Source organism: Pseudophryne corroboree, chromosome 7 (assembly GCF_028390025.1).
Source record: "Pseudophryne corroboree isolate aPseCor3 chromosome 7, aPseCor3.hap2, whole genome shotgun sequence".
Lineage (NCBI taxonomy): Eukaryota > Metazoa > Chordata > Amphibia > Anura > Myobatrachidae > Pseudophryne > Pseudophryne corroboree.
The window spans coordinates 174,410,471-174,431,923 of record NC_086450.1 but is presented as its reverse complement, the minus strand read 5'-3'; the positions used below and the strand labels follow the sequence as shown (position 1 = coordinate 174,431,923).

General features: G+C 47.0%; 1 protein-coding gene and 1 long non-coding RNA gene across 4 annotated transcripts in view; one reads left to right on the top strand and one right to left on the bottom strand.

Moving 5' to 3' along the window:
* The window catches only part of TMEM163 (transmembrane protein 163), a 527,822-nt gene extending 519,226 nt beyond the window's left edge, over positions 1–8,596 (bottom strand). Inside the window, exon 1 of the mRNA XM_063933790.1 lies at positions 7,828–8,596. Within this exon, the coding sequence (XP_063789860.1) occupies positions 7,828–8,008 (181 nt within the window). The 5' untranslated portion in view covers positions 8,009–8,596. The remainder of the gene's footprint in view (positions 1–7,827) is intronic.
* LOC134944875 (uncharacterized) overlaps positions 1–21,453 on the top strand; it is a 93,838-nt gene that overhangs the window by 59,390 nt on the left and 12,995 nt on the right. For 2 of the 3 annotated variants that reach the window (XR_010181975.1, XR_010181977.1), the window contains exon 1: positions 8,145–8,328. The exons of the other annotated variant lie outside the window; for it this stretch is intronic. This is a non-coding gene — a long non-coding RNA (uncharacterized LOC134944875). Of the gene's footprint in view, positions 1–8,144; positions 8,329–21,453 lie in introns of those variants that run through there. 3 annotated transcript variants of the gene reach the window in all.

Below are 21,453 nucleotides of genomic sequence, written 5' to 3'. Positions count from 1 at the left end.
ACTGTGGGGGGCATTTATTTATCTGGCACTGTGGGGGCATATCTGGCACTGGGGGCATTTAATGTATCTGGCACTGTGGGGGCATATCTGGCACCGGGGGCATTAAGGTATCTCTCACTGTGGGGGCATATCTGGCACTGGGGGCATTAAGGTATCTGGCACTGTGGGGGCATATCTGGCACTGGGGGCATTAATGTATCTGACACTGTGGTGGGCAATAATGTATCTGGCACTGTGTGGGCACTTATGCATCTGGCACTGGGGGCATTTATGCATCTGGCAATGTGTGGGCATTTATGTATCTGGCACTGGGGGCATTTATGTATCTGGCCCTGTGGGGGCATATCTGGCACTGTGGGGGCATTTTTATATCTGGCACTGTGGGGACATATCTGGCACTGTGTGGGCATTTTTATATCTGGCACTGTGGGGACATATCTGGCACTGTGTGGGCATTTTTATATCTGGCACTGTGGGGACATATCTGGCACTGTGTGGGCATTTTTATATCTGGCACTGTGGGGGCACTTATGTATCTGGCACTGTGGGGGCACTTATGTATCTGGCACTGTGGGGGCATTTATGTATCTGGCACTGTGGGGGGCAAATCTGCACTGTGGGGGCATTTATGTATCTGGCACTTTGGGGGCATTTATGTATCTGAACTGTGGGTGCATATCTGGCACTGTGTGGCCATTTATGTAGCTGGCACTGCTGGGGGGGCATGTCACGTGTAGCTGGCACTGCTGGGGGGGGCATGGGGGGGGCATGTCACGTGTAGCTGGCACTGCTGGGGGGGCATGTCACGTGTAGCTGGCACTGGTGCAATGTGTCTCAGTGCTGTGCCTGGCGCAAAGTGTATAGGAGGTTCTACCTGGTGCAGTGTGTATTAGCGGGTGGTCTTCTGTTTGCCGGCGGTCGGGCTACCGGCGCTCAGTATACCGGCGCCGGGAGCCCGACAGCCGGCATACCGACAATTATTTTCCCTCGTGGGGGTCCACGACCCCCATAGAGGGAGAATAAAATAGTGTGGCGCGCGTAGCGCGCCACCGTGCCCGTAGCGTGGCGAGCGCAGCGAGCCCGCAAGGGGCTCATTTGCGCTCGCCAAGCTGTCGGTAAGCCGGCGGTCGGGCTCCCGGCGCCGGGATGCTGGTCGCCGGGAGCCCGACCGCCGGCCAGCCGTAGTGAACCCGTATTAGCTGCACTACTGTGCGGTGTAATGCAAATTGCCACTATTATGTGGCCACGTACCTTCCCCACGAAGTAACTCCCCTTCATTTTTGCTGCGCGCCTTCGGCGCGCACTGTCCATGCTTTCACATATAGGTATGTGAACCACAAGCAATATGTACATCATTTTGCCCTCCTAACTTAAAAATGTGCCCTCCCACTATCATGTGTAGCTGGCACTGCTGGGGGGCATGTCATGTGTAGCTGGCACTGCTGGGGGGCATGTCATGTGTAGCTGGCACTGCTGCGGGGCATGTCATGTGTAGCTGGCACTGCTGGGGGGCATGTCATGTCTATCTGGCACTGCACATTATGTGTATCTGGCACTATACTATAGACATTGTGTGTAAGGAACACTACTGTGGCTATGTGTAAGGCTGCTAATTGTGTGAAAATATATTTATAGTTTGATGATATGAAGTTACGAGGCCACGCCCACTTTTCCAGAGGCCACACCCACTTTTCTGGGGCGGGCGCATGGGGGGGGGGGGGCTTTTACATTTTCTCGCTCAGGGTGCTAGTAGGCCTGGAGCCGGCCCTGGACTGTACTGTATATCATACTGTATGTCAGGCCTGGCCAACCTGTGGCTCTCCGGATGTTGTGAAACTACCAGAGTTTTAGCATTCCCTAATAGAAAAACTGTGGCAAAGCATGATGGGACTTGTGGTTTTGCAACAGCTGGAGAGCCACAGGTTGGCCAGGCCTGTTGTATGTAATGTATGTGTTTTGTGTGTGACAGTATGTATGTAAGTGTACATGTGTGTGCCTATGGGCAGGATCAGATGTACTAATGGCAGTGGGGGTTATTCGGTAAGGATTGCAGATTCCCTTTCTATTGCATGCTGGGGGATGCTCATCCATCACAGGGCAAGGCCGTCCAGCATGCTGAATGGCCTGCTCAGCGACTGCAATTTAATTGTTGTCGCAGCAACTGTGGAAGACCCCCTGCAGCTGCAGCTAGGCTGCGTATGCCGGTGGTCCGCCACCATTTTTCACATAGGGGTGGCTGCATGTGATTTCACTCAGCCACCCCAAAAATGCAAACAGCCCGACCCCGTTTTCCCCACGCCACCCCCGCAACTGTCAATCACCGCCCCCCGCACTCCCCATGAACACCTCTGCCTGTCAATAAGGGCAGTAGTGTTTACAGCCAATGTGATCCAATCGACGGAGCGCTGAGAACAGGGATATTGCAGTCACATCCCTGAATGCGGTTTGACCGCATTCCACTTATAAAAATAGAAATATATTTATTAGCACTGGTCCACATTTCTATTTTTTATTTTCATTCCCCATATGCCTTCTATAGACAGTGTTTCCTATAGGGGTACTACTGTGTGGCATAACGTGAATAAGAGACACTTCTGTGCGGTGTAATGTTATACTGTGTGGCTTAACGTGAATAAGAGACACTACTGTGCGGTGTAATGTTATACTGTGTGGCTTAACGTGAATAAGAGACACTACTGTGCGGTGTAATGTGATACTGTGTGGCTTAACGTGAATAAGAGACACTTCTGTGCGGTTTAATGTTATACTGTGTGGCATAATGTGAATAAGAGACACTACTGTGCGGTGTAATGTGATACTGTGTGGCATAATTTGAATTGGAAGTACTATTGTGTGGCCACGCCCCTTCCCTAGAAGGCCATGCCCATTCTTGATACACCATCCTTATTTCAAATATGTGTGTGTGTGTGTGTGTGTGTGTGTGTGGGAGGGGGGGGGGGGGGGGGAGCACCAGCCCTTACTCAGCCAGGGGCACTCGTACCCCTGGATACACTCATGGCTCCACGCAGGCTCCAAGCATGCAATGCAGGAGCAATTATTGCTTACTTGAGTTCAACTATACATTGCTCCCAAATGTTAAAACCATGTGAAATATCTCAACTTCTGACAAAGTATGGAAATCTTTATATTTATATGTGAATTTCATGAGCAGCTTCTTAATGAAAAGCAATTTGTGTTTTAGGTTTATTGTTTACTTAATGGGATAAGTCACTCTTGCGTTAAAACTCCATGTCGCTGACTGCCTTATTGTACTACAACATGCTACATCAAAAAAGATTAATAGTCACATATTGGAGAACTGACACTATGTAGCTGAGAACAGATCACATGCATACGCGCATGCAGGGGGGGTTTCCGAGTACCCAGAAACCCCCCCCCCCTCCCCCCCGGCCGCCGATCTATCGAGGAGCTGTCTGATTTATTTTTTTCTTTACGTCCATAGCGCAGCCTCGCAATGTAGGTGTACACTTCCTGCGCATCTCCAGGCTGGCCGCGCGCATGCTGGCAGAGAAAGCAGCTCCTCTCAGGCTGAGAGGTGAGAGGCGCCAGCGCAGTGACATTCCTTGGAGCACCTCCCAACATGTAAAAGGTACATACCTGCATTATTGAATATAAGGGAAAGGACATATACTACGCATGAATAAATATTAAATGAAAATAGGTGTCTGTGCGACCCTTCACCTACCCTGAGAGGTGAGAGGCGCCAGCGCAGCGACATTGTAACAGTGCTGCAGTGCATATAGGTTCACTAGCGGCCAGCGGGCAGACATGGGCTTCTTGACTCTGTAACTCTGTGAGTCGGTCAGTGCGAGGTAAGACATATGCCGGGGGCAGACACCGGTACTCTTAATAGCGGAGATGTTTGACAAGGGGGAATGATGGTGCCCTGTGCTGTGGGGGGGATGTTGGTGCTGTGTCTGTCTGTGGAGGGAAGGGGGGTAGCTGGTGGAATGATGGTGCTCTGTCTGTCTATGGAGGGAAAGGGGGTTGCTGGGGGGGGGGGGGGTGATAGTGATCTGTCTGTCTATGGAGGGAAAGGGGGGTTTCTGGGGGGGGGGGTGATAGTGCTCTGTCTGTCTATGGAGGGAAAGGGGGGTTGCTGGGGGGTGGGGGGTGATGGTGCTCTGTCTGTCTATGGAGGGAAAGGGGGGTTGCTGGTGGGGGGGGGGGGGGGTGATGGTGCTCTGTCTATCTATGGAGGGAAAGGGGGGTTGCTGGGGGGGGGGTGATAGTGCTCTGTCTATCTATGGAGGGAAAGGGGGTTTGCTGGGGGGGGGTTGATGGTGCTCTGTCTGTCTGTGGAGGGAAAGGGGGTTTGCTGGGGGGGTTGATGGTGCTCTGTCTGTCTGTGGAGGGAAAGGGGGGTTGCTGGGGGGGTGATGGTGCTCTGTCTGTCTCTATGGAGGGATAAGGGGTTGCTGGGGGTGGTGATAGTACTCTGTGAGTCGGTCAGTGCGAGGTAAGACATATGCCGGGGGCAGACACCGGTACTCTTAATAGCGGAGATGTTTGACAAGGGGGAATGATGGTGCCCTGTGCTGTGGGGGGGGGGGATGTTGGTGCTGTGTCTGTCTGTGGAGGGAAGGGGGGTTGCTGGTGGAATGATGGTGCTCTGTCTGTCTATGGAGGGAAAGGGGGTTGCTGGGGGGGGGTGATAGTGATCTGTCTGTCTATGGAGGGAAAGGGGGGTTTCTGGGGGGGGGGGGTGATAGTGCTCTGTCTGTCTATGGAAGGAAAGGGGGGTTGCTGGGGGGGGGGGTGATGGTGCTCTGTCTGTCTATGGAGGGAAAGGGGGGTTGCTGGTGGGGGGGGTGATGGTGCTCTGTCTGTCTATGGAGGGAAAGGGGGGTTGCTGGTGGGGGGGGGGTGATGGTGCTCTGTCTATCTATGGAGGGAAAGGGGGGTTGCTGGGGGGGGTGATAGTGCTCTGTCTGTCTATGGAGGGAAAGGGGGTTTGCTGGGGGGGGGGGTGATGCTGCTCTGTCTGTCTATGGAGGGAAAGGGGGGTTGCTGGGGGGGGGTGATGGTGCTCTGTCTATCTATGGAGGGAAAGGGGGTTTGCTGGGGGGGGGGTTGATGGTGCTCTGTCTGTCTGTGGAGGGAAAGGGGGTTTGCTGGGGGGGTTGTTGGTGCTCTGTCTGTCTGTGGAGGGAAAGGGGGGTTGCTGGGGGGGTGATGGTGCTCTGTCTGTCTCTATGGAGGGATAGGGGGTTGCTGGGGGTGGTGATAGTGCTCTGTCTATGGAGGGAGAGGGGTTGCTGGGGAGGTGATGGTGCTCTGCTGTGGAAGGAGGGTAGGTTGCTGGGGGGTGATGGTGCTCTGTCTGTGGAGGGAAAGGGGGGTTGCTGGGGGGGGTTGATGGTGCTCTGTCTATGGAGTGAGGGGGGTTGCTGGGGGGGGTGATGGTGCTCTGTCTGTGGAGGGAAAGGGGGGTTGCTAGGGGGAATGACGGAGCTCTGTCTGTCTATGGAGGGTAGGAGGGGGTTGCTGGAGGGTAGCGTCTAGTTTCCCTTCGTGGAGAGGACCTTTCCCATAAGCCCCTGGGTCCATGTCACAAACCAATTGGAATAGTAACCTGTGGCGAGCGAAGCGGAGCGAGACACCGAGCCCGAAGCAAGCCCGCGAGGGTCCAATGGTGTATAGAAAAAAAAATTAACCACAAACGAACGGAGAACGGAGAAAACATTTAGGTGCTGTAAGGGTGGAAGTTCTCTCCTGCCCTCTCGTTATGTCACTTCCAGGTCCTGATCATGAAGGTAACATAGACACAACCGATGCTGGAGGGAATGATATGCCTGTGCTATCTGTTTATGGGGGGGAATGATGGTGGCTGTTACACACACTATTGAATAGCAGGCTGCCCTCATTGCAGGAATAATCAGACAACAGATATGGGGTTCACCGACGTTTCAATGTTATTCAGTTCAACATATGCTCTATCTGGACCGTCCATGGCACCATCTGCAGTGCTCGCAGGTTCCCAACGCAGAAGAATGACATCACATTGGAATGCCAGAATCGGCATCATGGAGGGAGCCAGACCACCTAATGTTGAATTGAATAACAATGAAATGTTGGAAAATTCTTCGTCTCTGATTATTCCTACAATGAGTTCCACCTGCTATTCAATTGTATATTCTGGAGACGCAGTGCTAGAGTTATTAAGGAGGGCATCTGCACTTACATTATATTACATACTGAGTGGAGTGCTGCGTCATAAGGATATATGAAGAATCTGGCGTCAGATAAGAACAACTTGGCCCATCTAGTCTGCCCATGCACACACTTACACACTAGGGTCATTTTTTCTTATTGGGAGCCAATTAACATACCAGTATATTTTTGGAATGTGGGAGGAAACCGGAGTGCCCGAAGGAAACACACGCAGCATGGGGAGAATATACAAACTCCACACAGTTACCATGGTGGGAATCGAACCCATGACCTCATTACTCCATCTTTACTGCTTTACAGTCAACAAAGGGTTGGCAATGTATATTGCTAATATGTATTAGCACAACGCTTAAAAATAGGTACTGTAAACAAAGACTGTGCTGAACCTCATAAATTGCAGGTAGAGAATTCACTCTAGTCACTACATGGTTCCACAGTATACAAGTTACATTATAAAATAAGAATTCCCTTTATCGCATACCTTATGCAACTCCCATAAAAGAATAATTTTTTTTCCCATTGGTCTGTATGTAACCGATTATTTGGAAACCCCTTTTCAAAATCTTGCGTTTGCCACTGACATATAGGAGATCTGACACTATGGAGCTGATCACGTCACATATTGGAGATCTGACACTATGTAACTGATCACAGGACACACATATTGCAGATCTGACACTATGTAACTAATTACAGGACACATATTGGAAATCTGGCACTATGTAGTTGACCACAGATCACATATTGGTGACCTGATACAATGAAGCTAATCACAGATTAAAAATTGGAAATCTGACACTATAGAGCTGATCACAGGTCATATGTTGGAGATCTGGCGCAATGTAGCAGATCACAAGTCACATATTGGAGATCTGATTCTATGAAGCTGATCACGTGTCACATATTGGAGATCTAACACAATGTAGCAGATCTCAAGTCACATATTGGAGATCTGGCACAATGTATCAGATCATAAGTCACATATTGGAGATCTGGCACAATGTATTAGATCACAAGTCACATATTGGAGATCTGGCACAATGTATCAGATCAAAGGTCACATATTGGAGATCTGGCACAATGTATTAGATCACAAGTCATATATTGGAGATCTGACTTTAGAAGCCGATCACAGGTCACATATTGGAGATCTGGTACACTGTAGCCGATCACATGTCACATATTGGCGATATGACACTATGGAGCTGATCTCAAGACATATAATGGAGATCTGACACAATTGAAAGCATGTCTCCTATTTACACAATGTAGTTGATCACAGTTTATATATGAGAGAATAAGCTATTACTGACCTATAGCGGCATGTTTTATAAAATACAGATGAATATGTTATACTACATCACAGACTATATAGATCAATTGTGACCTATTGGAGATATACTGTAACACTATGATCACAGGTCCCATATTGGAGAGCTGACACATAACGGGATACAAAGTGTCTTTTCGGAAAATGAATATACTGTAACAGAACACCAGATTGCGCTGATCCAGCTGGACAGTGCGTAACTAACTTGCACTCCGTTCACACCTGCACCCCCAAACTTCTTACTGTGTGTTAGGGGGTCCCTAAACCTAAATTATGTAAATAAGTAGCTGGGACTCACCCACCTCTATTTTCCACAAAATCACTGAACTGGCCACTCTCACTCATCTTCATCTGCTGATCCAGGTCCATTTGGATGGGTACCTCCAGGCTCTTGTTGGGTGCCTGCTCCGGGCGCCCATTACAGGACGGCTGAACAATGCTGGGATCCGGGGAATAGCAGAGCTCTGTGTCAAACGGGTCCATGGCGAGAGAGAGGAAGAATGTAACACCCAGGCTAAAGGTCCTGCTGGCAGGGAGAGTGGGGCTGCTGTGCTGCGTGCACTGGGTACTAGATCACTAGTGCAATCTCAGTGCAGTCTCATGACATCCAGAGAGAGCTGCAGCCAGCCTGGGAGAGGACAGTAACACACAGGGTCTAATTAAATCCTGCTCCTGCCTCCCAGCCTCCACTGAACACAGGCTGCAGGAGCAGCATCACTCAGCAGTGCAGGGGGAGAGGCAGGTGACTCCATCAAATGAGCAAGGATGCAGCCTGGGTCCCCAGCTTGGAGTTCCACACACAGGTAGTGGGGCACAGCTGGAATTCAGGGATGGGGGTGTGTGTTTTTTTTTAGAAACCCTGCAACCCACAACAAACAAATGAGCATCCCACTAAGGAAGAGTTGTCTGCTGTTTGGATGCTCTCCGTTCCCCCTGTATGTAGTCAGGGTGGGACTATTTCTGATATAGGGGAGGGAGCTGCTACCCTCTAAAATGCAGGTTATGGGATCATTATGTACAGGTAAATAAGAGCAGTGTTTGTGTATCCAAGGAGATTGCCCTCAGTCACCATAGACAGGTGGTGTGTCTTAATTACTATCCCCTCCCCCTTTCATTAGTGAAGTTAGACCGGCTGTATTATATATTCAGTTATATTAATATTGTGCACATGGGGTTTTAACTTGGCCAGCTCATCAGATAACTGCATTTCAGTTCATTGTGATTGTTATTTTTAGAACAGAATTTGAAGTAGCCTATGGAATGCCACAAACACTGTTTTGTCCCCTGTATACAGATTTCCTGCAGAAACAGTTCTCTCAGCATTAAGATAAGGAGATATTCTGTAAATGAGGAGCTGAGATTGTGGATGCTACAAATGTATATGTCAGCTTTCTGCATCAATTCAATACATACAGTAATACATAAGACATACATGAATATATGCATATATAATAAATATATATATCATATATGGGCTGTGAATGGACATAAAAGGTTAGGCGCGTTATTAATTTTGTAGAAATTAACAAAACAGGCACTGTCCAATATTCATGGGATTGCTGTGCTAACTTCAATGCACATAAAATAATGTGAGTCAGGGGATTGTGTTGTGCACTGATTGATTTTTAGTACAAATACAAATGTATTATAATTATGTTATATATATTTTTTTTTACTCATCTGAAGCACATATTCATTGATTTTTTTCAATGACATCCATCACTGCTTAGGCAGTCCTTGAGGAAAAAATGAAAGTCACACCAATTTTGGTAAATACATTGTGGAAGAGCTTTCTTATCATTTAACTAGTTCAACACAGGTGATGGAAATCATAAATTAAGAGGGAAGTCCAGGAACAGAGCATTTTGTACCTAGTGGGGCGGGTCATGTTGGAGGGTCTGCTGTATGTCTGTGAATCAGAGGGTTCCTACAACTCATTTAGTTAGGCTTACCATACTATCCCTTTAAACCAGGACACTCATAAATTACACAGGTTCTGTGGCTTGCTGACTTGGAGCTTGCATTTCATCTGCATTTTAATCAGCTAGAGAACCTGTGTAATTCATGAGTGTCCATGTTTAAAGGGATAGTATGGTAAGTCTACATTTTCTGTATGAACAAGTTAAAATCTCATGTTTTATAACATGTTATGCACCTATTATAGCACAGTTTGGTGTATCAACATTTTTGTTTGTTCCTGTGGAAAACACTATGTGGATTGAGAAGTCACTTGCTGAATGTGAGGTATCTGTAGTAATCATACTTGCCTACCTGACCCTCTCCATGAGGGAGAAAATGCTCTGTTTCTGGTCTTTCCTGGTAATGTATGATTGCCATCACCTGTGGTGAAACACCTTTCTTATCAATTAACTAGCTCACCACAGGTAATGGCAATCATACATTACCAGGAAAGTCCAGGAACAGAGCATTTTCTCCCTCATGGAGAGGGTCAGGTAGGCAAGTATGGTAGTAATACACATGACTCTTGTACCCAATGCAAAAAATGACATTGTTCTATGATAGTCGAAATATTCAAATAAACTCCACCAACTGCCAACTTGTCTACTGTCCCAGGATGCCTGAGAATTCCCTACATTTCTCAACAGAGTTCACCACCCTTTTGGATCTCAATACTTTTCACCCCCTTCCACACCTATTCTGTTTTTGCTGATGGGCGTGGTATAATCGTTTCAGGGTAGCGAGGGCGCCCCCAGGGTAGCGAGGGTGCTCAATCCTTTACAAAGCTAAACCTGATTACTATGGGTGTGATATGTGTGATAACGGGGATCACTTTAAAAAGGAGATTGGGCGTGGTATATCATTTGAAGTGGGCAGTCTGATGCTCAATGACTTAATTCATGGCGAGTCGCATCAACATGACCCCAGCCCCTGATTTTCTGTGGCACAAATATTGGCACTTGCTAGCATGGGCAGCCCAGTGATTTGCAGCACCACATCCCCCTCTTCAAGTTCACCCAGTAAGAGGGTGTTACACAAAACGTAATATTATTTTTTTTTTACAAATCCTCAAAGGTTGCAGATAAAGGGGGAAGCAGTTAAAAACCCGCTAGTCGGGATCACAGCGATCACAATGCCGACACCGGAATCACATCTAGCGGTGAAATCCTGCCGCTGGAATACCGGTGACACAGGCTATTCTCCCTCTGTGAAGAACATGTGGCAAGCGCAGCTCTAGCGCTCGCTGAGCTGACTGCATTACGGCAGATGGGATCCTGCTTTTGGGATCATGACAACCGGGATCCCGTCCGCCGGCATTTCATACTAATCCCTATAAAGGGTGCCACCTTTTATATATAACACACTGCCTTATCTGCCATCGTGTGCACATGAACCAATGTGAATAAAATATTAAAATGTACAATTGTGAATTAATATGTGTCCCATTACGCTGATGACTTATATAAGCAGTGCATTTGGAGGAAAAAGTAAAAGCTGGAATTAATGAAGGGGATAGGCCAGTGTGATAGTAGGCTGGCCTTGTGATGATGTTTTGTCATAACACACATTTGAATTTCCATCACAGATCACAGTTTAAACTGTTGCTTCTGCATGGCTGTACATAGAATAGTAAGAGTTCACCATTGCATATGCATTGTGGTCAAACAAGTTCATTTGAACTGTTAAGTTCAAATATATTTCTAATAAATGTTTAAAATGCCAGTGTTAATATATGCAGCGGACGCAAGGCGCATCTTATTACCATATATGATAAAAGTGCGCTGTATGTCGCAAACACTACATCCCTTAAGAGAAAACAAGCACTCGCACACATTGTCTGAGTTCCAACGCTCAGTGATGTATATATTTGATATTAAAAGGATATGTATACAATATATCACATGTACAGTATATATCATTCAGTTATAATGTTACAATTATACATAAAGCAGATGGTTACAAAAGAATCCATCACAGTTACAGCCATCATACTTCACCCTATTTGCTCAATGCATGTTCCGCTCCATCTTTGAATTTGCCTCAACACCAACAAACAGCAACTACTAGCAGCAGAAAAACATCAAACAGAACTTCTTGTGTGACTCAAATCACCTATATACTGTGTATTTTGAGGGAGTACATGTCTTCTGTTTTGGTCCAGGGGAGGGAACTTTCTCATTCATGATGTGTTATTGGTTAGTTCATATGCAAGCAACATCCAGCCTTGAAGGAGACATCATAGGGGTTGACCACTGGTTTCCTGCCCACATGCTGTCTTTGTTCTCATTTGAATTGTGGCTTCATATTCATACATTCAATCATAACTAATTGTTGCAATGTGTTACAATCGAACCACAGCTATCAAACCAACACACTGATTCCCCTGATTATTTTGACACCAAGCATGACATGTTTATCTTTTTCCGTTCCATTAATACATATACATGATGTTATACTCTATTATATAATTTAATACATTATAATGTCTGGTGCTTGACATGTTTAATTTATGTGTAGTGGGAAATATGTGTTGAATATATCTTTGTGCATATGCTACTATATATCGCTGTGCACGCTGAGTGTATGCTCACGCACAGCGACCCATCTGATTGGAGTTTACATGTGCTGTGTATGTAATATTTTTGACTTCGACAGAACTTAAAAAAATAGGCTGAACATCTTCCTTTTATCAACCAACGGTGATGAAAACCATCTTACATCTTGTGTGGGTAATGAAAACGAGTGTACAGTAGGGAAAATGGATTGATGGCGATTGTGAATAGTTTTGCTATCAATGGGAGGCCAAACAAAAGTGAAATTGGCTGTGGGAGGTCTGAGGGTGGATGATGGCCAATGTCTGTAAATATGCAGCTGGGGGTCTGTGTGTGTATGGGCGTTCTGGGATAGAAAACCAGCCCGGGGAATTTATGGAAACAGCCCTGATGGGGGTGCGGTCTGATGAGGGGTGGGGTCTGTTGAGGGGGGCATTATCCCTTCTCATAGGGCCTGATTGTACACAATTGCGGCCTTCCTTGCATCTTTTGCTGTAGACCAGGATGGATTGGGAACTAAAAGTGGCCCTGTAAAAGTTTGTAAAAGTGGCCTGACATAGGCAGCATAAGAGGTATAACATACCATGTAGCCATGGCAGCATCACTCGATGGCAGAGTTGCTGTATCGCAGAGATGGAATAACAGAATGAATGGGGGCAATGCACAGATAACCGTCAAAGATTTCCCACCAATGGTTAGAAGTCATCCACCATTAATGGTAGAATAGTCAAGTGACAATCCTAGTCTGTGCCTGGCACTAAACTGTCAGCAAAGAGAATGGGTAGGCCTAGTTCTGGAAGAAGAAGAACAGAACTATCATGTGCTGTATGTTTCCTCTAAGTCATCTGAAGGCTCCCAGTTTGCATTTTTTGTCTGTCATGTCTGTGTATCCTCCAGTCCTGTCATAAACCCCTGGACATGCCGAGTTGCTTTTATGAGGCAAAGTAGCAATCAACCTCAAAGCATGGGTATTTATATAACAGTACTGTGATTGTACATTTATATGTTTATATTTCTTGTGCTGAAATACACCTATTAATCCTGGAAACATAAAACAATAGCATTTTAGTTGCAGTTCAGTTAGCAGCTTTGACCAGTGACCACAAGTGGACACAGTAAGTACTCCTGTCTCTATGATAAATGTAATACAAGAAAAGGAGTGAAACCCGTGGCGCAAAGAAAGGGAACATGCAATGAACAACACAACCTGAAACAATTTATGGTTGTCGACTATCTTGATTTGTCCTTCCTTTGGTGCATATAACTTCAGTCCAAAATATGTAACCTCAGAAGAAAAAGAATTTAGTGTAACACTGTCGGACAAGTTGAATGTCTTCAATTTATTAATTCATTCCACTCACATGTAGGGATAATGAATATCACATATCATAAGTTTCCAAACTTATTCAGGCACAAAATCCTTTTCTGAGTCTTTTCAGATTAACCTCAGAGGAAAATATGCTTAGTGCAACATTGTTGGACTTCCATAAAAATGCTTCTGAGGAAGGACCATAACTGTGAAGGTCCGAAACGCGTTAAGCAGGTGTTTTATGGAACTTGGAAGGGATAGACTGAAGGGATAGGATGTGGTGAACCAGGCCATTTGGGACGAACCCACCGCTGTACAGTGGGGACCAGAATTCCCCCATGTTCTATGCTTTTTATTATATGTGGAATGTGAGTGTAATTTTAATAAAATTTTTATGGAAGTCCAACAATGTTGCACTAAGCATGTTTCTCTGACGTCCTAAGTGGATGCTGGGACTCCATAAGGACCATGGGGAATAGCGGCTCCGCAGGAGACTGGGCACAACTAAAGAAAGCTTTAGGACTACCTGGTGTGCACTGGCTCCTCCCTCTATGACCCTCCTCCAGACCTCAGTTAGAATCTTGTGCCCGGATGAGCTGGATGCACACTAGGGGCTCTCCTGAGCTCCTAGAAAAGAAAGTATAATTTTAGGTTTTTTATTTTCAGTGACATCTGCTGGCAACAGACTCACTGCTACGAGGGACTAAGGGGAGAAGAAGCGAACCTACCTGCTTGCAGCTAGCTTGGGCTTCTTAGGCTACTGGACACCATTAGCTCCAGAGGGATAGAACACAAGGCCCGACCTCGATCGTCCGGTCCCGGAGCCGCGCCGCCGTCCCCCTTACAGAGCCAGAAGTAAGAAGATGGTCCTGAAAATCGGCGGCAGAAGACTTCGGTCTTCAACAAGGTAGCGCACAGCACTGCAGCTGTGCGCCATTGCTCCTCATGCACACCTCACACTCCGGTCACTGATGGGTGCAGGGCGCTGGGGGGGGGGGGCGCCCTGAGCAGCAATATTAACACCTTGGCTGGCAAAAAAAATCACAATATATAGTCCTAGAGGCTATATATGTGAAAAATACCCCTGCCAGAGATCCATAAAAAAGCGGGAGAAGTCAGCCAAAAAAGGGGCGGGGCTATCTCCCTCAGCACACTGGCGCCATTTTTCCCTCACAGCTCCGCTGGAAGGATCGCTCCCTGGCTCTCACCTGCAGTTTCAAGACTACAAAGGGTAAAAAAGAGAGGGGGGGCACTAAATTTAGGCGCAGCAGTATATATATAAGCAGCTATAAGGGAAAATCACTCAGTTATAGTGTTCATCCCTGTGTTATATAGCGCTCTGGTGTGTGCTGGCATACTCTCTCTCTGTCTCCCCAAAGGGCTTTGTGGGGTCCTGTCCTCTGTAAGAGCATTCCCTGTGTGTGTGCGGTGTGTCGGTACGGCTGTGTCGACATGTTTGATGAGGAGGCTTATGTGGAGGCGGAGCAGATGCCGATAAATGTGATGTCACCCCCTGCGGGGCCGACTCCTGAGTGGATGGACTTGTGGAAAGAATTACGTGAAAGTGTCAACTCCTTACATAAAAGGTTTGACGACATACCAAATATGGGACAGCCGGCTTCTCAGCCTGTGCCTGCCCATGCGTCTCAAAAGCCATCAGGGGCTCTAAAACGCCCGCTACCTCAGATGGCAGACACAGATGTCGACACGGATACTGACTCCAGTGTCGACGACGATGAGACTAATGTAACTTCCAATAGGGCCACACGTTACATGATTGAGGCAATGAAAAATGTGTTGCACATTTCTGATGTTACCCCAGGAGCCACAAAAAAGGGTATTATGTTTGGAGAGAAAAAACTACCAGTAGTTTTTCCCCCATCTGAGGAATTAAATGAAGTATGTGAAGAAGCGTGGGCTTCCCCCGATAAGAAACTGGTAATTTCTAAAAGGTTACTAATGACGTACCCTTTCCCGCCAGAGGATAGGTCACGTTGGGAAACATCCCCTAGGGTGGATAAAGCGCTCACACGCTTGTCAAAGAAGGTGGCACTACCGTCAATGGATACGGCCGCCCTAAAGGAGCCTGCTGATAGGAAGCAGGAGGCTATCCTGAAGTCTGTATATACACACACAGGTATTATACTGAGACCAGCTATTGCTTCAGCATGGATGTGCAGTGCTGCAGCTGCGTGGTCAGATTCCCTGTCGGAAAATATTGATACCCTAGACAGGGACACTATATTGCTAACCGTAGAGCATATTAAAGACGCAGTCTTATACATGAGAGATGCACAGAGGGATATTTGCCGGCTGGCATCTAAAATAAGTGCAATGTCCATTTCTGCCAGGAGAGGGTTATGGACTCGGCAGTGGACAGGGGATGCAGATTCTAAAAGGCACATGGAAGTTTTGCCTTATAAGGGTGAGGAGTTGTTCGGGGATGGTCTCTCGGACCTCGTTTCCACAGCAACAGCTGGGAAGTCAGCATTTTTACCCCATGTTCCCTCACAGCCAAACAAAGCACTGTATTATCAGGTACAGTCCTTTCGGCCCCATAAGGGCAAGCGGGTTAAAGGCGCGTCCTGTCTGCCCAGAGGCAGAGGTAGAGGGAAAAAGCTGCAGCATACAGCCAGTTCCCAGGAGCAAAAGTCCTCCCCCGCTTCCTCCAAGTCCGCCGCATGACGCTGGGGCTCCACAAGCGGAGCCAGGTACGGTGGGGGCCCGTCTCAAAAACTTCAGCAATCTGTGGGCTCGCTCACGGGTGGATCCCTGGATCCTTCAAGTAGTATCTCAGGGGTACAAGCTGGAATTCGAGACGTCTCCCCCCCGCCGTTTCCTCAAATCTGCCTTGCCTACAACTCCCTCAGGCAGGGAGGCAGTGTTAGAGGCAATACACAAGCTGTATTCCCAGCAGGTGATAGTCAAGGTGCCCCTCCTTCAACAAGGATGGGGTTACTATTCCACAATGTTTGTGGTACCGAAACCGGACGGTTCGGTGATACCCATTTTAAATTTGAAATCCTTGAACACATATATAAAAAAATTCAAGTTCAAGATGGAATCGCTCAGGGCGGTTATTGCAAGCCTGGACGAGGGGGATTACATGGTATCACTGGACATCAAGGATGCTTACCTGCATGTCCCCATTTACCATCCTCACCAGGAGTACCTCAGATTTGTGGTACAGGATTGTCATTACCAATTCCAGACGTTGCCGTTCGGCTTGTCCACGGCACCAAGGGTATTTACCAAGGTAATGGCCGAAATGATGATACTCTTTCGAAAAAAGGGAGTTTTAATTATCCCGTACTTGGACGATCTCCTGATAAAGGCGAGGTCCAGGGAGCAGTTGTTGGTCGGGGTAGCATTATCTCAGGAGGTGCTACAACAGCACGGTTGGATTCTAAATATTCCAAAGTCACAGCTGGTCCCTACGACACGTCTACTGTTCCTGGGGATGGTTCTGGACACAGTCCAGAAAAAAGTGTTTCTCCCGGAGGAGAAAGCCAAGGAGCTGTCATCTCTAGTCAGAGACCTCCTGAAACCAAAACAGGTGTCGGTGCATCACTGCACGCGAGTCCTGGGAAAGATGGTAGCTTCCTACGAAGCAATTCCATTCGGCAGGTTCCATGCAAGAACCTTTCAGTGGGACCTGTTGGACAAGTGGTCCGGATCGCATCTTCAGATGCATCGGCTGATAACCCTGTCTCCAAGGACCAGGGTGTCTCTGCTGTGGTGGCTGCAGAGTGCTCATCTTCAAGAGGGCCGCAGATTCGGCATACAGGACTGGTTCCTGGTAACCACGGATGCCAGCCTTCGAGGCTGGGGGGCAGTCACACAGGGAAGAAACTTCCAGGGACTATGGTCAAACCAGGAGATTTCCCTACACATAAATATTCTGGAACTGAGGGCCATTTACAATGCCCTAAGTCAAGCAAGACCCCTGCTTCAAAACCAGCCGGTACTGATTCAGTCAGACAACATCCCGGCGGTCGCCCATGTAAACCGACAGGGCGGCACAAGAAGCAGGATGGCGATGGCAGAAGCCACAAGGATTCTCCGATGGGCGGAAAATCACGTATTAGCACTGTCAGCAGTGTTCATTCCGGGAGTGGACAACTGGGAGCAGACTTCCTCAGCAGGCACGACCTCCACTCGGGAGAGTGGGGACTTCATCCAGAAGTCTTCCAAATGATTGTAAACCGTTGGGAAAGGCCACAGGTGGACATGATGGTGTCCCGCCTCAACAAAAAGCTAAAAAGATATTGCGCCAAGTCAAGGGACCCTCAGGCGATAGCTGTGGACGCTCTAGTGACACAGTGGGTGTACCAGTCGGTTTATGTGTTCCCTCCTCTGCCTCTCATACCCAAGCTACTGAGAATAATACGAAGGAGAGGAGTAAGAACTATACTCGTGGTTCCGGATTGGCCAAGAAGAGCTTGGTACCCAGAACTTCAAGAAATGGTCTCAGAGGACCCATGGCCTCTGCCGCTCAGACAGGACCTGCTGCAGCAGGGGCCCTGTCTGTTCCAAGACTTACCGCGGCTGCGTTTGACGGCATGGCGGTTGAACACCGGATCCTAAAAGAAAAGGGCATTCCGGAGGAAGTCATTCCTACGCTGATTAAAGCTAGGAAAGATGTAACCGCAAATCATTATCACCGCATATGGCGAAAATATGTTGCGTGGTGTGAGGCCAGGAAGGCCCCAACGGAGGAATTTCAGCTGGGTCGATTTCTGCACTTCCTACAGTCAGGAGTGACTATGGGCCTAAAATTGGGTTCCATTAAGGTCCAGATTTCGGCTCTGTCGATTTTCTTCCAGAAAGAACTGGCTTCACTGCCTGAAGTTCAGACATTTGTTAAGGGAGTGCTGCATATTCAGCCCCCTTTTGTGCCTCCAGTGGCACCTTGGGATCTCAATGTGGTGTTGGGTTTCCTAAAGTCACATTGGTTTGAGCCACTTAAAACAGTGGATTTGAAATATCTCACGTGGAAGGTGGTCATGCTGTTGGCCTTGGCTTCGGCCAGGCGTGTGTCAGAATTGGCGGCTTTGTCATGTAAAAGCCCTTATCTGATTTTCCATATGGATAGGGCAGAATTGAGGACTCGTCCCCAGTTTCTCCCTAAGGTGGTATCAGCTTTTCATTTGAACCAACCTATTGTGGTGCCTGCGGCTACTAGGGACTTGGAGGATTCCAAGTTACTGGACGTAGTCAGGGCCTTGAAAATATATGTTTCCAGGACGGCTGGAGTCAGGAAAACTGACTCGCTATTTATCCTGTATGCACCCAACAAGATGGGTGCTCCTGCTTCGAAGCAGACTATTGCTCGCTGGATCTGTAGCACAATTCAGCTTGCGCATTCTGCGGCTGGACTGCCGCATCCTAAATCTGTAAAAGCCCATTCCACGAGGAAGGTGGGCTCTTCTTGGGCGGCTGCCCGAGCGGTCTCGGCTTTACAACTTTGCCGAGCTGCTACTTGGTCAGGGTCTAACACTTTTGCAAAATTCTACAAATTTGATACCCTGGCTGAGGAGGACCTTGAGTTTGCTCATTCGGTGCTGCAGAGTCATCCGCACTCTCCCGCCCGTTTGGGAGCTTTGGTGTAATCCCCATGGTCCTTACGGAGTCCCAGCATCCACTTAGGACGTCAGAGAAAATAAGATTTTACTCACCGGTAAATCTATTTCTCGTAGTCCGTAGTGGATGCTGGGCGCCCATCCCAAGTGCGGATTGTCTGCAATACTTGTATATAGTTATTGTTTAACAAAAGGGTTATTGTTGAGCCATCTGTTGAAGAGGCTCAGTTGTTATTCATACTGTTAACTGGGTATAGTATCACGAGTTGTACGGTGTGATTGGTGTGGCTGGTATGAGTCTTACCCGGGATTCAAAATCCTTCCTTATTGTGTCAGCTCTTCCGGGCACAGTACCCTAACTGAGGTCTGGAGGAGGGTCATAGAGGGAGGAGCCAGTGCACACCAGGTAGTCCTAAAGCTTTCTTTAGTTGTGCCCAGTCTCCTGCGGAGCCGCTATTCCCCATGGTCCTTACGGAGTCCCAGCATCCACTACGGACTACGAGAAATAGATTTACCGGTGAGTAAAATCTTATTTTTCCTGCTTGGATGCTTAGTACTTTACTGCAGGTAAAATGTTATGTTAGTGTGTAAAATAATATTAAATATACTACAAATATCACTAGATAAGACTGCGAGTAAGCATTTAGTTGGGCCTAAACTATATTTGTTATGCATTTAAAACAATTTAACAACAAAAAGTATCTGATTAAGGAGAACATTTACTGGTTGATGGGGCAACTTCTCCACTGGCTCACTTCTCCGCTCTTATCACTGCTTAGTAAATGTCCCCCTTAAACTTATTGCAACAGTTTTTCATTACTTTGCTCCTAAATCAAACAATTGGAACCACCCTGTAAAAATCCTGTGTACTGTACCTGTGACATGTGTCTAGTAATATGACAGTGCCCAAAGCTACATGAGAGGATAACAGAGTGCTGTAACCTGCAGGGGCCTACTGTAATGTAATGTTCCAAGCTGTGTGGGAATCAGGGCCCTCATTCCGAGTTGATCGGTCGCAAGGCGAATTTAGCAGAGTTACACACGCTTAGTCTACGCCTACTGGGAGTGTATCTTAGCATCTTAAAAGTGCGAACGAAGTTTACGCAATATTGCGAACAAAAAAAACTTAGCAGTTTTAGAGTAGCTCCAGACTTACTCTGCCTGTGCGATCAGTTCAGTGCTTGTCGTTCCTGGTTTGACGTCACAAACACTCCCAGCGTTCGCCCAGACACTCCCCCGTTTCTCCGGCCACTCCTGCGTTTTTTCCGGAAACGGTAGCGTTTTCAGCCACACGCCCATAAAACGCCGTGTTTCCGCCCAGTAACACCCATTTCCTGTCAATCACACTACGTTCGCCGGTGTGAACAAAAAGCCGTGAGTAAAAATCCTTTCTTCATAGCAGAATTACTTAGCGCAGTCGCAGTGCGAACATTGCGCATGCGCTCTAAGCTGATTTTCACTGCGATGCGAAAAAAAAGAACGAGCGAACGACTCGGAATGAGGGCCCATATACACTGTTATGCAGGGCTGCCATCAAAAATTGTGTGGCCCGGGACTGACAAAATTGACAGGGCCCCTACCTCCCCCCAAAAAAATTCTGCGGTACTGCTCCACCCCTATGTGATGTCATACATTGTGACGTTACGTATAGGTGGAGTGTTGCGGACCTACAGAAACTGTTTACAGAGAGCTCATAGAAACATAGAATTTGACAGCAGATAAGAACCACTTGGCACATCTAGTTTGCCTATTACATTTTGGCCGTTTTATATCTACTGTATGGTTTACATTGCTGGAATCGTAGTACTTTCTGCAACTTGCAGGCTATTACAAATGAGCATTTGGGTCATTTGAATATTTAACCTTATTTTTTTTTTTTTACATAATGTAGCAACTTCCGCAAACATTTTTAGCATAGAAGAAATAACCTTTTCCACCAATATATTATTATAATACATATAAACATCCCCCCACAAAAACATTATTTTGCTATCTGAAAATAAATCAGTTTGGCATTAACATTTTGTAGTAAGACTTCCATCTGCTGTTATTTCCAGTTTTTTAACCAGTAGAAATATTCAAATACAATGGCTGAAGAATATATGAAAAAAATCAATCTATCTATCTATCTATCTATCTATCTATCTATCTATCTATCTATCTATCATGATTTTAAGGAAGTTATCCACTTAAAACTGTCCTGCTGCATTACTAATCATATATTGTGTAATCAAGGACGTAGCTACCATAGGTGCAGAGAGTGCAGCTGCTATGGGGCCCAGAGCTGAGAGAGGCCCACCTTCCCTGTCACAGCTACGTGTGTTATATACATTTTTCAATTTGGGTGGTACATACAGTACAGCAGGGGCCTTTACAGACTTGCCTTTGGGCCTGCAATATAACTAGGTATGCCACTGGACCTGTTCATTGTAATGTGGTATAAAATTAACTGGAGTGCATTATAATGTTACGTTCAGTAATATGAACTGGAGGCAATGTAATGTGGAACAATATGAAGTGGAGACA